At 41.0% G+C, this 15115-nt stretch overlaps 1 protein-coding gene across 2 annotated transcripts; it reads right to left on the bottom strand.

Moving 5' to 3' along the window:
* Positions 1-1065: 1065 nt before the first annotated feature.
* COQ2 (coenzyme Q2, polyprenyltransferase) lies at positions 1066-15037 on the bottom strand. 2 transcript variants are annotated; one of them, XM_018073308.2, is made up of 7 exons: positions 14906-15037; positions 11372-11493; positions 11056-11141; positions 10054-10187; positions 9437-9625; positions 6803-7000; positions 1066-1259 (listed from the first exon to the last, which is right to left on the bottom strand). In XM_018073308.2, the coding sequence occupies exons 1-6, from the start codon at positions 14993-14995 to the stop codon at positions 6845-6847; spliced, it is 777 nt and encodes a 258-aa protein (XP_017928797.1). In that variant the 5' UTR covers positions 14996-15037; the 3' UTR covers positions 1066-1259; positions 6803-6844. The 2 variants fall into 2 exon arrangements, with proteins under 2 accessions (XP_017928797.1, XP_008928499.2); XM_008930251.3 differs by lacking the exon at positions 1066-1259 and having other exon boundaries at positions 6477-7000.
* Positions 15038-15115: the final 78 nt, after the last annotated feature.

Genomic DNA, 15115 nt, shown 5'->3' with positions numbered 1-15115 from the left:
TCCTCTGAGCGCAGGGCATGGTTCTTCACAGGGTGGGGTTTACAGTTCACATAAACGCCTTCAACTTAAAAAGTTCTCTTACACACACCCAGGTGACTTCTCTTTATGAAGTGCTGTATATTTAGCTGATAGCAGCCGTTAGCTCTACACAAACAAAGCAGGAGGGAGGTAAGCGAAGGAAACTGGAAAGATGCTGGATCCTAGCACACCAAGACAGGTACGGTCTGAAACAGAAGCAAACATCACCCTCACAGGGCCCATCTGCAGCAGCAATGACCTTATCTCTGAGGCTTTTTTTCCTCTATGAATGTTGCAAACCTTGAATATGTGTGTGTGTGTATACTTATCTGAGAACACGGACAATTATTATATCTCACACACATTCCAATTTACTTTTGCATTTTTGACTCTGGAGGTCGGATTACTCGCCTTGGATTTACTGTAGGTTTTACTTCCTGGAAGCTGGAGTAAGTTGCACCATAAGACTTTTGTACAGTTTGTACATTTGTACTTTTGTACATTTGTACTTTTGTATATTTGTTCTACGTGAAAATAAGGAAACTGATAATCTCCTTAGAGTCAGGAGCAATTTGACTATCAACTCAGATTTGAGCCAAACAAGACAGTGAGGTCTTAATAGCTTTTGGTGATTTTCTGAAGTCTGAAATTAGCTATTCCCTAGAGTATTTTTCAAGGAAGGGCCAGGCTACTTTATTATGAATATAAATCTAGTGGCAGTAAGTTAACTTTTTTGCTTTATTTTCATGAGCTCCTTAAAAGTTTTCTGTAGACAGTCCAGGGGTTGCTTGCCACATCACACACACCCAGAAAACCCCCCAAAAACAGTGTCTGTGGAGGAGCACCCACATGGTGAAAATCAGAGTATCGGTGTTCCTGTGGACACAGCAGGCAGAGAGACTGTGGACATCTGTTGCCAGGAGTCAGTGTTCAAACACACCTCAGGCACTTGTCTGTACCTGAATAAAGCCCGCAATTGGCCTTGTCAATGTGAAATGGAGCCAAGGTCACAAAGATAGTATTGATTACACATCATCACAGTTGAGCAACTATTTCTTTTATTGTCTTGTGCAAGTCATTTTACTGTAAAGTACTGCTCACTAAAACAGTAAATGGCAAAACATGGAAGTCTCTTCTCCATCACTTCCATTTTTCACTTCCTCCTGGCAGTCAACATCTTTGGAAATTAAAGTTCAAAACGGTTTCCCTTGTTTTTTTTGTCAGTGTGTCAGTCGTTCAAGCTGAAGGAAGTGTGGAATAAAAAAGAAGTTATCCTCTACAGGGACACTGAACTCCCCAAGAAATCTTTCAGCAGCAGTTTCAGCACAGTTGAAATGAGTTGGCTCAGTTAGTTTCTTCCTTATCTTAGGATTTCTGCCAGATGTCTCTGTGGACTATAAAATTTGCATTCTTTGTGCCCACTATGAGTGGTACATCCTTGTTCTGCAGCACCAGACCTTCAGCCTGTCCTTTGCCAAGCCAAGAGCAACCTCAGCCCCTTCAGCTCCATGGACAACCTGTGCTTACACAGCCTCGGCTTTCTGCCCTGGGTCTTCCTCCTAAGGAGGAAGGAGGCAGGGAACCACAGCCCCTCACCTGACAGATACAGTCAGCACAATTCTTTCCAGTGGACTGCCAAACCTTTCATTTATTGCCTTAGTGCACCCACTGTGCAGTGTCATTTACTGCCTAATTGCACCCACTGTGCAGTGTCATGCACGCGGAAGTAGGGGGGCAAAAAGGATCATGTCATCTCTAAGCAAATAAATTCAAGGTCCCTTAAGTAAAGCACAACTGTAATGCACTTAAAATCTGTGCTTTCCTCTATTTTCTCTCAAGTACTTTTATTACCATTTATACATATCCCCTGAAAAAGCAGTTAATAACATGACAGCTTTTGGGGGAAAATAAGCTCTGATGAAGCTGGAAAATCTGTTTGATAAATATTTGTCCATGCTGCCGCATGAGAGGCAACACAAAATGCATGCAGGTTTTTCTATTAAGCAGCCACCTAATGCTGTTGAAGCTTCTCCTCAAAACACTCCCCTGATGCTATGTACGTGCTGCTGCTTGCAAAGTTAAGCTGGAGGTAAAATTATTTCCCTTCTATATAGAATCATAGAATCATTAAGGTTGGAAAAGATCCCTAAGATTACGGAATCCAACCTCTAACCCAGCACGGCCATGTTCACCACTAAACCATGTCCTCAAGTGCCACATCCTCACACCTTTTGAACACTTCCAGGGGTGGTGATTCCACCGCTTCCTTGAACAGCCCGTTTCAATGCCTAACCACCATTTCAGTGAAGGAATTTCTCCTAATATCAAATCTAAACTTCACCTGGTACAGCTTGAGACCGTTTTCTCTCCTGTCACTTGTTACCCAGGAGATGAGACCAACTCCCACCTGCCTACAACCTCCTTTCAGAGACTTGTTGAGAGCGAGATACTTTTCATTCAGAGCTGAAGGATCCAAATGCTTTGATGTCAGTCTAGGAAAAAACCACAAGATCCTGCAGAATGGGCATTGCTTTCCCCACTGCCCTCACAGCTTGTTACGGGCTTGGTTCTGTTCTTTATGCAGTTGAAGCAACTTCTTTACATTAGGTGTATTTCCTTATTACTCTACCTGCCATACCCAAGCTCTGCAATTTAGAGGAACTGTGTTCTGCTGATGTAAGCACTGGGAGTGGGTTTTGTTTGTTTTTCATTAGGATGTGGATTTACAGTCCCTCTTCCAGAAATCAAAGCTGTATTTTTAGAAGTTTTGAACTTGGCATTGAATACTGTTTTTGTTGTCGGTTTCGTTTTGGTTTAATTGTACTAGACCTTTCTGCTCTGTTCAGACAAAATCACATATGTACAGCTGCCTGGAAGTGACAGGAAAAGAGAAGTACTGTAAAACAAATTGTCTCTTTTGTGATTTTCTTTGTAACTCTGGTACTGCATGTAGCACACTCCGTTAAAATTTGCTCTGGCCTTTTGCCTCTGCCACAAACTACAGGGAGGCACTGCAGGAAACTCACCTCTCCAGAACACCAGGAGCCTTCAGCTAGAGCTTAAACTTCACATTATCCATGACCTGTTAATGTCCCCCTTTTTTCTTGTCTGCTTTGTTTTGAAGCTTAAACAGAGCTTGTCTTCACGGTATTTGTATTGTGAAGTGTTTCGAAATAAACTAATGGCCCTCTCCCAGCTTTTGCCAAAAGGAAATAACAAAGTGCCCACAAAATACATTCTCTACATTTTGCTTACCACACCAGTCCCTCATCACAACAGTTGTGCTTTCAGTGTCTCCCTTGAATACCAGCTAATCACAGTGCCATGCTGGTGCAGGTGATGTGGTACCTTAATTTTCAGCTGGCTTTTTAGTGACCCAGAGGATGCTCTGATCTTTCCACACAGACACACCTTTCTGACCTAGTCAAGCCCCCTTTTCATTAAAAATGAAAAATAGTAAGTTTCTGAACAATTATGTGATATGACTTTAAGTAGCTCAGATTTGGGAAGGGCTCACATTCTGTAGTGCCTTTGAACCAACTGGTGTCCTTTGTTCAATGCCAAGCCATGTTACCAGTGGCTGGCAACACGCCTGACCTGCTGCCCTGGTGGCCCCTGGGGCTGAGCTCCTGCCAGCCAGACCGGCTGGCCTGTGCGCTCTGGCTCAAGCTGTTTGCTCCCTGCAGCTCCAGAGCCAAGTACCTGCAGCAAATACTTTCAAATGGAGGGAAAAACCTGGCCCCCTTGCACCACCACCTCCATATTTACCAAGAAACACACAAATAGCAAAATCCAGGCACAGTTTGCCTTGGCTGACCCTATGGAGAGTCCCTCCCTTGTCAAAGGTGAGCGTGAAACCTCTCATGTGCCACTGTGTTAAGTGGGCTCCTAAGGAAAAGATCCAGCCCCACCATGAAGGGATGCCTTGGCAACCTCTCCCTGCATCCCTGCAGGAACCAGCACCCTACTTCTGTAGGGCTAATCCTGGACAAAGAGCTGTTCTTGCTTTGATACACCTTTCTACGAAGTACAATGGGAGCACATGCAGGCAAAGGTTGGTGTTAGTTACCCCGTTTTCTGGTCCACAGAGGAACTGGAAGTGTTTCAGTAGGCCTTTGCCAGGCACATCTGACCTTCCTGCTGCCTGCAAAAGCATTTATCATCTCAATATCCTGTGGAGGAACGTTTGGAAAAGGAAGATAACAAGAAAGGCGAGGTTTGACAGTGGAGGAGAAACTTCCAGAGGACAGTGTTTATTTATGCAAAAGCACACTACCTAATAATAAAGCTGATGCTTAGAGACAGGTCTATTTGAGAACTTTTTAGTAGACTGTATCTAAATACAGCAGAGAGTGTCCTTGTGAAGATTAGAAATAGAATAGCTTGGGAATGAAAGGAAAAGATGCACCTACACCTGCCAAACAGGGTTTTACTCAGGAAGTAGCTCAGCTTTTTTTGTTTTGCACTTGAAAAATTACTTCTTATTTTCATGTATTAATCATAAAATGCTCACACAAATAACATCCTCAGTACTATACAGCCTAGAACCTCAACCTTCCTTAGTTTTTCAGGCAATTAACCTAAAACACAGCTATGGCTTATCTTTGTAAAATGCACTTTGAGATGAACTCGGAAAACTCCCACAGAAAACATGAAATGATTTTCAAGTTTAGGACATGAGGACTGTTTTGGAACTTCGATTTTTACTCTGTTTAGCTACACCTTCTTCTTCCTCTCATTACAAGACAAATGCTTGTGACAAGCCATCATCGAATGAAGGACACCAGTAGGTTCAAAGGCACTACAAAATGGGAGCTCTTCCCAAATCTGAGCTACTCAAAGACACTGCAATGTATTAAAAATGGATGAATAACTTTTGCCACCTCTTTGAGATGATACTAAGTAGTATTAAGAAACTGATCCATCCTAACTACATCACAAGACTTTTTAATTACTAGTAAATAGTTTATAAACAAAGTTCAACAGGGAGTTGGATGCATCCAGTTCTCCCTCTACAAAATGCAACTTCGTCACATAATTGTTTAGAAACATAGTATTTTTAAACTGTCTTTTTTTTTTTAACTTAATGCTTCCTCCACCCCAAATTTATAAAACTTATTTAAGAACAATTTCTGTGTAAGGATTGAGGATGCCCTAAAAGCAGTCACACTTCCTAATATTTTCATGTGTTTCTATCTTACACGCAGTCAGGCTGAAAAATCTACTATTTCTGATTTGCTTAAAATGTATTTGACATCACTGATGCAAATAGTAAAAGAAAAAGCAACTTTACAGGATGTACATTAAAATGAAGTGTTCAGAACTGGCAGTTCCAGCCCCAAAAAGGAACTTCTGTGACCAAAGCCATTGACTCATTAGATGCTATCTTTTTCCTGCACCAAGAGCTGCTTTGCCTGTTCACCATCACTGGCAATGCAAAATTACCCTTAGCAAACCCTGGACACATGGCTCTGGACTGCAAGGTCTCTCAGAAATACTGGTTTAAAAAACCTTAATAATATCATTTCCATCTTTGGAGCCAGAGCAGTACTGAGCCTTGTTATTGCTGTGACTACACACAAAAGTTGTGCCCTACCACTCAAGGAGGAGAGCAGACATCAGGAAAGGTGGTTGGGATACCATAATGAGCTTGGCAACCAAACCTTCTGTATCACCAAACCACAGCCCACATGCAGGCATACACAGTCACCCACAGAGAAAAGTGTGCTTGCGTTGCCAACCAGTACGGAAACTCAGGTAAGCTCCACTGTATCCTTATCCCAGAACAGCTGTGCCTGCTCCTCCTTCCACACAAATTGACTTCACAACACCTCATACAAGCTCTTTAACACCAGGAGTCAAAGAAAAGGCTAAACACTGTGCACATCGTGGAATGGGGAGAGCATAAGCCAGCTGAAAACATGAACAGTTTTAAGCAATTTAACTGTTAGCCTGCACTTGCTATTTTTATTGTTTCTAGGCATCCTCCTAGAAACAAGTTCTTCCTGTAAGACTACAAATAAAACCAGTAGGCATAAGTCAAAACAAACAGAATTAAAAAATAGAAGTATGACAACACGTAGCATGACAAATTTGTAGCTCGGGGTCAGCCAGCAGTCATGGACACTTGGCAATAGTTCTGGGCTACTCTGTTTTTGTTCCAAGTCAGTAGTCTGTGTTCAAGTCACTCTTGACAAACAAGCTCAGCCCACTCTGTGTAGGCAACTTCACAGAAGCCTGTTCTTTTCACGTGAGAAGCACCCGCTGTCAGCAATCACAGCAAGAGCAAAAGGTAATCCTAAATACTTCTCTGTTGACTTATTATGAACCTCACACACTCAGAAGTCCTGAGTGCTTTTAGACATCTCAGGATGAAAATAGTTATTGCAATTCTTTCATGCAGCAAGCTCCAACTCAAACTGAGAATTATTCTTGTAATAAACCGGACCATCAACATGTACAGGCAGATTTTATTTACATCCTGAAATAATTTTGCATTTTTGCACGTGCCATCACTAAGAGACACACATTTTGTATAAAATCTTGCATTCGGTCTTCAGAGCTTGACACAAGCTCTTGACACTACACAGGACCAGCAGAGCAGCTTCACTTATTGAAGCTTCTACGGATATTGAAGTTATTTACAGATAATCAAAACTTGCATTGTAGGATCATCTCAACTGCATGATTTCAGAAACAAGAATGTTTTCACCAGCTTTTATAAATAAACAGTATAAAGCAGCTATATTTATATTAAAAGTTTTTTCCTTCTTACAGTACTTACATTTTAGCAGGACTAAAATATCAGTATTTATAATAATTTCAACTATCTGTTTTCTAAAGGCTCTTCTACATTTTTTAAGTCCTTTTGTTTCCACAAATTTCCAAGCACAATCCCTGTAAAGAGCAGAATTCCTACAGTACGATTTGAAGCAAATTTCTTCCAGCAGTCTTCAGGCTTGTCTATGTCCAAAGTGTAAATCTGCAAAAGCACAGTGAAACATTACAGGATTGTTATTCTACAGACTCGTAAATATTTGATACATCACAAAATGACACAAAAAAGTATGTAACTTCAAAAAATTATTCTTAAATTCTGAAGTCTACCCTTACCTCCACAAGAAACAGGTATACTCTGTACTTAAAAAAGAGTTTTTGCATAACTGGCGTCTATGTTTGACAGATTTATTCAACATACAGCAGAAAAGTCAAGGATCACAAATGAACATGATTCCCAGACCATCTCAATGAAAGAATATATAAACAGCCTGGTTACCAGTGTGTCCAGTTTGATATTTAAACGTGTGAAAATATCTGGGCATGTCAATAAGTCTTTTTGAGATCTTCCTTTGTAGGTAGCCACCTAATCCTTCAGTGGGAACTTTAATTAAAGATAAACCCCCCAGAACATGTCGACATCTTTCAATCCCTGCTGCAAGGTGCTGTCCCATGTTTCAGTAGAAGCAAGGCACTGGAGAGCCAGAAGCTAACCAGGCTAGATGGAAAGCACAGGAAAGTGCCAGGCCCTGCCTTGTCACACACAGCTGGTTCAGTCCAGTTGCTCTTAGTCATGTCCATTCAATTCCTTTGCAAACAAGAACCAGGACACCTGAAACAGAAGCTAGAACCAAGGCTTGGCTTACCCAACAGAGCAGCTGTTTGCTGTGAGTCACAGCTAAAGGTAAAAAAAACCCACAAGGAATAGCAAGAGCAAAGTTACTGAAAAATATTCCCAAAACCAAAATTTGGTGCAAATGTCTTGAGAATGATGACAAGAGGAAATATTAAGCAAAACAAGTGAAAGGATTAATGGAAAAGTACCCCCTAAAACCTCAAACCTTGCAATTCAGCCTTTGAAAAAGAACATATTCAAGTAAAAGAAGTGAAACCTTCTCCAGGAAATGAGTTTCTCTGCCATTTGTGGGTGAGAGAAAACAGGGCTGGGTACTGATCAAATAAACAGAAACATTGTTCACAAGCTTCAAAGTCATGTTATCCACACCCTTAAAAACCTGTTAGCCCCACAAACACTGTGAACTTGAAACACTGAAGTGACAAATAAAACTCAACGGCAGCCAAGCCATGAGAAATACTTTCAGAAACACAAACAAAGTAAAAGATGTCATGTTTCTATCAGTGAACGTCTTGAGAGGGATATAATTTGTCATTATCATGACCCAAATTCCTCTGTCTCATGCAAAAATTCAGCAAATTAAGGAAAACCTAGCCCTCAAGCAGCTTACTCAGCTTTCTAAACTCCATTAAGCACACGATCAGAAGCCCTGAACAAGAAGATAAGCATGAGAATGTTTAAGCGGGATTAATACTAAAATAATCCCTCAAAAAGAAGCTACTCTGTGGTACACAGAACAGTGCTGCTCTTGTGACTTTGGCAGTCCACAGTCATGCATTCTCCATCAGTTATATTCAATAGCTCTGCATCCTCACTTATAAAAATCCTCCCTGCAGCAAAGTGATTTTCATTTCAGCCAAAACTACAGTGTGAAACCTCTCTGACAATTCAAACTGTAAATGGTCATGCAGCTGACATAGTATTCTTTCCCTCATAGATTTCCAAGCACAATCACTGTGAAAGCAGTGGCTGAGTGCCAGACTACATCACCACAGGAATTCTCTTACTCAGAGGTGTGTTTAATATCCATTACCTGCATGAGCTCCACCCATAAAAATGTAACATAAAACGGATGTGCTTTACAAAGTCCACATTAACCACAGACTTCTCAAACGGCCAATGCTTTCAATAGTTGCAATACACAAAGCTCTGCCATCAAGACCAACAATTGATTCTTGTGTAGGCTGATTTGTTACTACAAAACTGTGCAACACAGTTGTTAGGATTCAGAAAGAACATGGTAGCAAGATCCTATCTGCTTCCTTTACTGACAAAGCCAATTTCTTTCTTTCTGTTATTCACTAAAATTTCTGAACTAATGCAACTGTAAGACTGAACCGGATTGTTCTCTGCTAGAAGAAGAACTGTGAATTAGAACTGTCAATTACCACAAAATTATGATACTAACATCTGCTATCATAACAGCTGTATCAGAATAGTAAAATTTTTTATCTTGCAGGATACTGAGGTGGATTCTAGCAGCAGCTGCTACTGGGAGTGAGACAAAAACCATCTCCTTGAGATCACAACTTAACGTGAGGCACTTCTTTTGGTTAGGAGCAGACTGAAACACAGCGCTCCACAATCTGTGGACTTAAGGTCTCTTGAAACAAAAGGTCTGCAAAAGGTACTTAAGAGAAGCAAGCTTATGGTCAGAAGATTTCAGTCCTCTTTATAGGAACTGGTTTTTTTTCAAGTAAATGGTGAATAGATGTGGGTTGAAAAGTGCTCTGATTTCTTCTTAAGAACTTCCCCATGGAAAAAGTATGAATAAATCCATCAAACCTGGTGTGCTAGGTGAGCCCCTACAGCAGCCACAGCTGAGTAATACGGGAACGTCTGGTTACAGTTCATCCCTGCCACACACAAACTCAGGAGCATGGCAAGGCTGAAGCCACTGAGCCACTGTTTTGTATCCTCCTTGAACTGTAATGCAGTTGATTTCACACCGATCATGATGTCGTCCTTCTTATCCTAGAACGAAAGGATGGTTTAGCAAAAAAAAAATCCACAATTCAGTGTTGCTTCATAATGAAAATAAAAAGGGAGGCTTTGCTTAAATTCCCAATGCTACTTACTAGGAATCCAATTTAAATTAGAAGGCTGGTCTTAGAGCTGCTTTAGCAGTCAAGAGCTAATACCAACACCAAATTTCTTTACACAATGCAAATGCATAAGAGTGCAAAGGACATTTTACTTCCATCTTTCTATCTGATATATAAAACATTTGCAAACAACAATGAAACATCAAAGAGCTGGGACTTCTTTGGTGCTGTTTTAGTTCAGCTGAGGCTGAAGAACTGCCACACGTTAGTTCTGCTCTTTGACAACAGTGTTGTAATTAAACGCACAAACTTGTGTATTTGAACAGAGAGATGTGAAATTTCTCAGTGTTACTCTACCTGATGTGCATAAATGGTATCGTACACCAGCGTCCACAGGACTCCAGACAAGTACAAGGGCAAACACACGGACCACTCACACGACCCTTTGATGGCAGACCAGCCAAGAAGGGCTCCCCAATTAAATGTAAGTCCTAAAAACACAAAGAGTTAAAAGAAAGAGAAAAAAGTTACAAGAATGTACATAATTAAATATTATTTGTTCAAGGGAATATCATGTCAGCACCTTTTTATACAATACCAGGATCTCTATTTTTCTATCACTTATTTTCAGGCAAGTAATAAATATAATTAATTTGGCATTAAATACTCTGGATATACAAGGAAAAATACACATGCCACACATTTTTCCCTAATTTAAATTTGACTTCATTAGTGTAGGGAAACATTTGCACAGAAGTATTCCAGTATACTCAAACAACAGGACTAAAGTTAAAATGCCTAAATGTCAGTATACCAAAAGATATCAGCAAAACTGACTGCAAAACACTACATGGCAGCCAACTGTGGTACTTCAAGGCTAAAAATGACAATTTTGGTAAAGATGCCCTCTGAAGACAGCTGGAACGTGAAAAACAATATACATAGATATGTTTCAGTAGCTCAGCCTGAAATACAAGCATCATCAGAATCTGTACTGGAGTTATTTTAGAGGATGAAGACTGAAATGCAGGACAAATTTCTATTTAAGAAAGGTTTTGAGATAACCCCAAAACTAAATCTTATTCTCAAATGACAAATATTTATTTTCTCGCTTCCTTTCTTCCTCCTATCACTCCATCAAAACAAAGAATTGATTTCTAACGAAAAAACCCCAAACCCACACAACAACTCATGCATGTTATAAATTAAGCTTCTCATACAACAGAGCTTTGTCTATAAGGTATTTCTATTTTGATATAGAGTTATGAAAAACCAGATTGCAAAAGTATGAATACTAATTTGTAAAACACCCCAAAAACTACATCTGAAATAAAAATAGTAAAAATATTTCCAGCTCACCCAAAACCAGCTGTGGCCAATACGTTATTCTCTTCATCAGAGGGTAGGTGACCACAAGAGACAAAGAGGCTGCTCCCAGAATGATACTGTAAAAAGTACCAAGAGGATTATTGTTTGCCAGGCTGAAGATCACTAGATGTAGTGCAGCATTATGGGAGCTGTACATAGTACTGAAATAATTATTCTACTTTAAAATACAATCCATTACTGATAGCCCCCTCCCTCTGCCCCTAACACTTTTTCTGCTGAAAATGTCTGTGATTAACTCTGGACCCAGAATCAAATTTTAAAAACCAAAAAATCACTCATACATCACCTGTAGTAATTCAGACACAGAAGCACACAGAGTGCCAAGCTAAGCTGTCCCCCGAGAAAAACTAAGGACTGAAAAGTGGAGATATCTCCAGCTGCCAGGGGTCTACTTGCTGTCCTTGCAACCTGAAAAACAGAAATTATGTTAACACCAAATCCAACACAGAATCACAGAACGGTTTGGATTGGAAGGGGCCTAAAAGATCATCTAGTTCCAAGCAGAGAACCTTCCACTAGACCGGGTTTGCTCAGAGCCCCATCCAACATAACACATTCCAAAGTATCTTTTGTAACTAACAGTCACACTATTGGCACGTAAGTGTGAAAATAAGCAAAAACAGGTCACAGAATGCATGAGATGGGGTTCCTTCAATGATAAAACACAGAAATACATCAAGGATTTCTAAGCAGCAGTGCCTATAACCAAAGCATGAAGGCTTTAAAAACTAGTGCAGAATTAAGGTGCCACTTGTATGGAGTGAGGCTGATTAGAAACACTGCAGACATCTTGCATAAGAATTTTATCACCTTAGGGGGAAAAAAAAATCAGACTTAAAAAGTTGTGAGCTAACTATCCTGATTTCAAATGGCACTTCTGTGCTTAAATGCTTTAATATGATTACCATGTAAAATCTCATGAAGATGCATAGCTCCTCAAGCACACACAACCATAGCTAATGGTTATGTACCACCAAGCACTTCTGTGCAGGCAGAACTGAGGTCAGGCTTTGCCTAATGATCTCAGAAGGCTGTCTTGTAATGGCCTGACAGCATTGATTTTGCTCTGAGGCCATTGAGGTTTACACTGGTAAGTAAGCAGATTCCAGGAAGGCAACTCCTCCTCCCTACCACCACAGTAGCATTTGGAGAGTTTTTCAACCAAGAATGGGAAAAACACACTGAGAGCATTGCTAGAAGAAGGGTGAATGGTCTAGCTGAGAGAGAAAGAGTGAGCAGTAAAGCTGATATAACAGAAATTATGAGAAAAGACATGTCTGAAAATACTTGAAATTGATGATGTTATCACATTTTTTTTTATATACTCTAAGCATTGCAATTTACATCCAAACAGCCTGGCAGGTTTAAATTTTAAATTAAGTTGGCTTAGAGCTATGAATAAGGTCACTAAGTATGGCCTTAATAATCTTTTATTGCATGGATTCTGTAAATGCAGCAGGGAAAAGAACATCAAATATTTGCATTTGAGTAACTGATGGGCAATTTAAAACATTTGTTTTCTATTTTCTGGGGAGAAATGAAAGGGCCCTAGTTCTATTCTTTACATGTGTTTCTCTCTAATGGGATTTTCAGAATCCAGTCCCAACGATCTATGGTTAATAACAATGAAAAGACAAATAATTTAATCCTAGTTGGGATACAAAGGAGTTCCAAAGCTCTGTCTGGAATAATAAATCATACAAGGCAAACTGGAGAAAGAAACAAATATCAGAAAAAAGTTAAAACTATATGAATGGTGAGTTACTTGCCGAAGGCAACCAATTCCAAAAAAACTCCAAATGACTGAAATTCACCTCAACATGAGGAAGAACTTTTTTACACTGAGGGTGGCAGAGCCTGCAACAGGCTGCCCAGGGAGGCTGTCGAGTTTCCCTCGCTGGAGACATTCCAAACCCACCTGGATGTGTTCCTATGTAACCTGCTCCAGGTGAGTCTGCCTTGGCAAGAGAGTTTCACTGGATGATCTCCAGAGGTCCCTTCCAACCCTAACGGTTCTGTGATTCTGTGAAATTGTGCATGTTGATGAAAAGAGTGTAAAATGTCTATTTGAAGAGGTTCAAAAGCCAACTTGTTACAGAATATCATGTATGTATGAAGTGTCTTACATATGCTTTTGCAGATTAAACATTCACTTAACATATTTGTCACCAATTCCACTGCACATTGCAAACAGAGATGGGACATTTCACTTAAAAAAAACATTTACCAAATAATAAATAACACAAAATCTAACCCCCAAACCACTATCATCAACACCAGCCAACATCCTGTTGTTGACTCAGCTTCTCACACTTGTGTTGAAGGCAGCCTTTTAAGGTACATCAAAAAAAGCCAAGGAGGCAATTTTTAAACCTTTACATCTCACCACACCACATAATGGAGAAATTAAATCACCATACTGAAAATTCCCTCATACTAATCACATCCCCCCCCCATCAAATATGTTTAGCACATGCAGTTGTTAGTATCTTGCAAGGCCTAAACCATCCAAAGCTTCCACAAAGCCTGTACTGACTCATTGCCTTCCCAACAATACAACAGTGCTGTAGTAAGAACTCCACATGCTGGATTGGCTCATTATTCTGTCTCTTGCCAGCACCAAAACCCAAAACCAGAGAAACAATATAGGAACAGAAAACAGGACCAGCAAACAGTGACACATCACCAAGATACTTTTCAACACCTGACACTGGGCACTGCCTTTTGCTTATTTCCTTCTCCTGAACAAAAAGGAGATGATAAAAGGAAAATACAACACAATAGAAGGGGATTAGCTCTGGGTTGGGCATGATACTCTAAATAGCCATTCTCATGAAGAAATTAACAATACAAGGAAACACTGCTCCTGAAATTAAGGGGGGAGGGGAAAGTGATTCTTAGTGCAGCAAAAAGGTGTTACTTGTTTTGTTGTCATGCAAAACAATGCTGAGAAATAAACTTACATACTACCTACAGCTGACAACTGCATGTGTTTTATCCTATTTGGAGGTAAGTACTCCAGATGACTTATTACAGTCCTAGAGAGAAATGTTCTTCAAAACAATTTCTACTATTTTAGGAGGAAACGCAGACAAATTAATTGCATGCATCTCAGAGAGAAACATGAAGGAGATTCTGAACCTGGAGCCCTATGATTGCACTCAGCAAGGCAGCACTGGTGATGTTCACGTACTTCGGTGCCTTCAAGATCCCTGGCGCCTGGTTAAAAAAGCCCCATCTACTAAAATAGCATCTGTTCAAGTGGAGTCTTCCTCTCTGGAGACATTCCAAACCCACTTGGATGTGTTCCTGTGTAATCTGCTCCATGTGACCCCGCCTTGGCAGGAGCGTTGGACTTGATGACCTCTGAGGGCCCTTCCAACCCTAATGGTTCTGTGATGCTGGAGACGAGTGGACATGTGCTCGGTTCACTGAATCACAGAATGGTTTGGGTTGGAAGGAGACCTTTAAGGATCACCTAGTTCCAACCCCCCTGCCATGGGCAGGGACACCTTCCACCAGGTCGGGTGGCTCAAAGCCCCATCCAGCCTGGCCTTGAACACCTCCAGTGACGGGGTGTCCACAACTTCTCTGGGCAACCTGTTCCAGTGCCTCACCACCCTCACAGTAAAGAATTTCTTCCCTATATCTAAGCTAAACCTACTGTCTTTCAACTTGAACCCATTTCCACTTGTCCTGGCGCTACACACTCTTGTAAATAATCTTGCCCCATTTTTCCCGTTAAGTTCCCTTCAGGTACTGGGAGGCAGCATCGACCAGCATTGCCCACGTCTCTGCAAGCCCTCGGGGCCCCCTCTACCTTTCTGTCAAAGTCGCGATCCCACATGTCATTGATGGTGCAGCCGGCGCCCCGCATGAGCACGGCCCCCACGCCGAACAGGGACAGCATGTGCCAGTCCGGGAGGCAGCCGGGATCGGCCGCCAGCCCGATGCTCCAGGTGCATGGCAGGTACAGCAGCCACGTCCCTGCGGGGAGACAAAACCCGCGGGTGGTGTGAGCGGGGGGTGA

Source organism: Manacus vitellinus, unplaced genomic scaffold (assembly GCF_001715985.3).
Source record: "Manacus vitellinus isolate BGI_N305 unplaced genomic scaffold, ASM171598v3 scaffold_0_pilon, whole genome shotgun sequence".
NCBI classification, from domain to species: Eukaryota; Metazoa; Chordata; class Aves; order Passeriformes; family Pipridae; genus Manacus; species Manacus vitellinus.
This window is presented reverse-complemented; position numbering and strand designations above follow the sequence as displayed.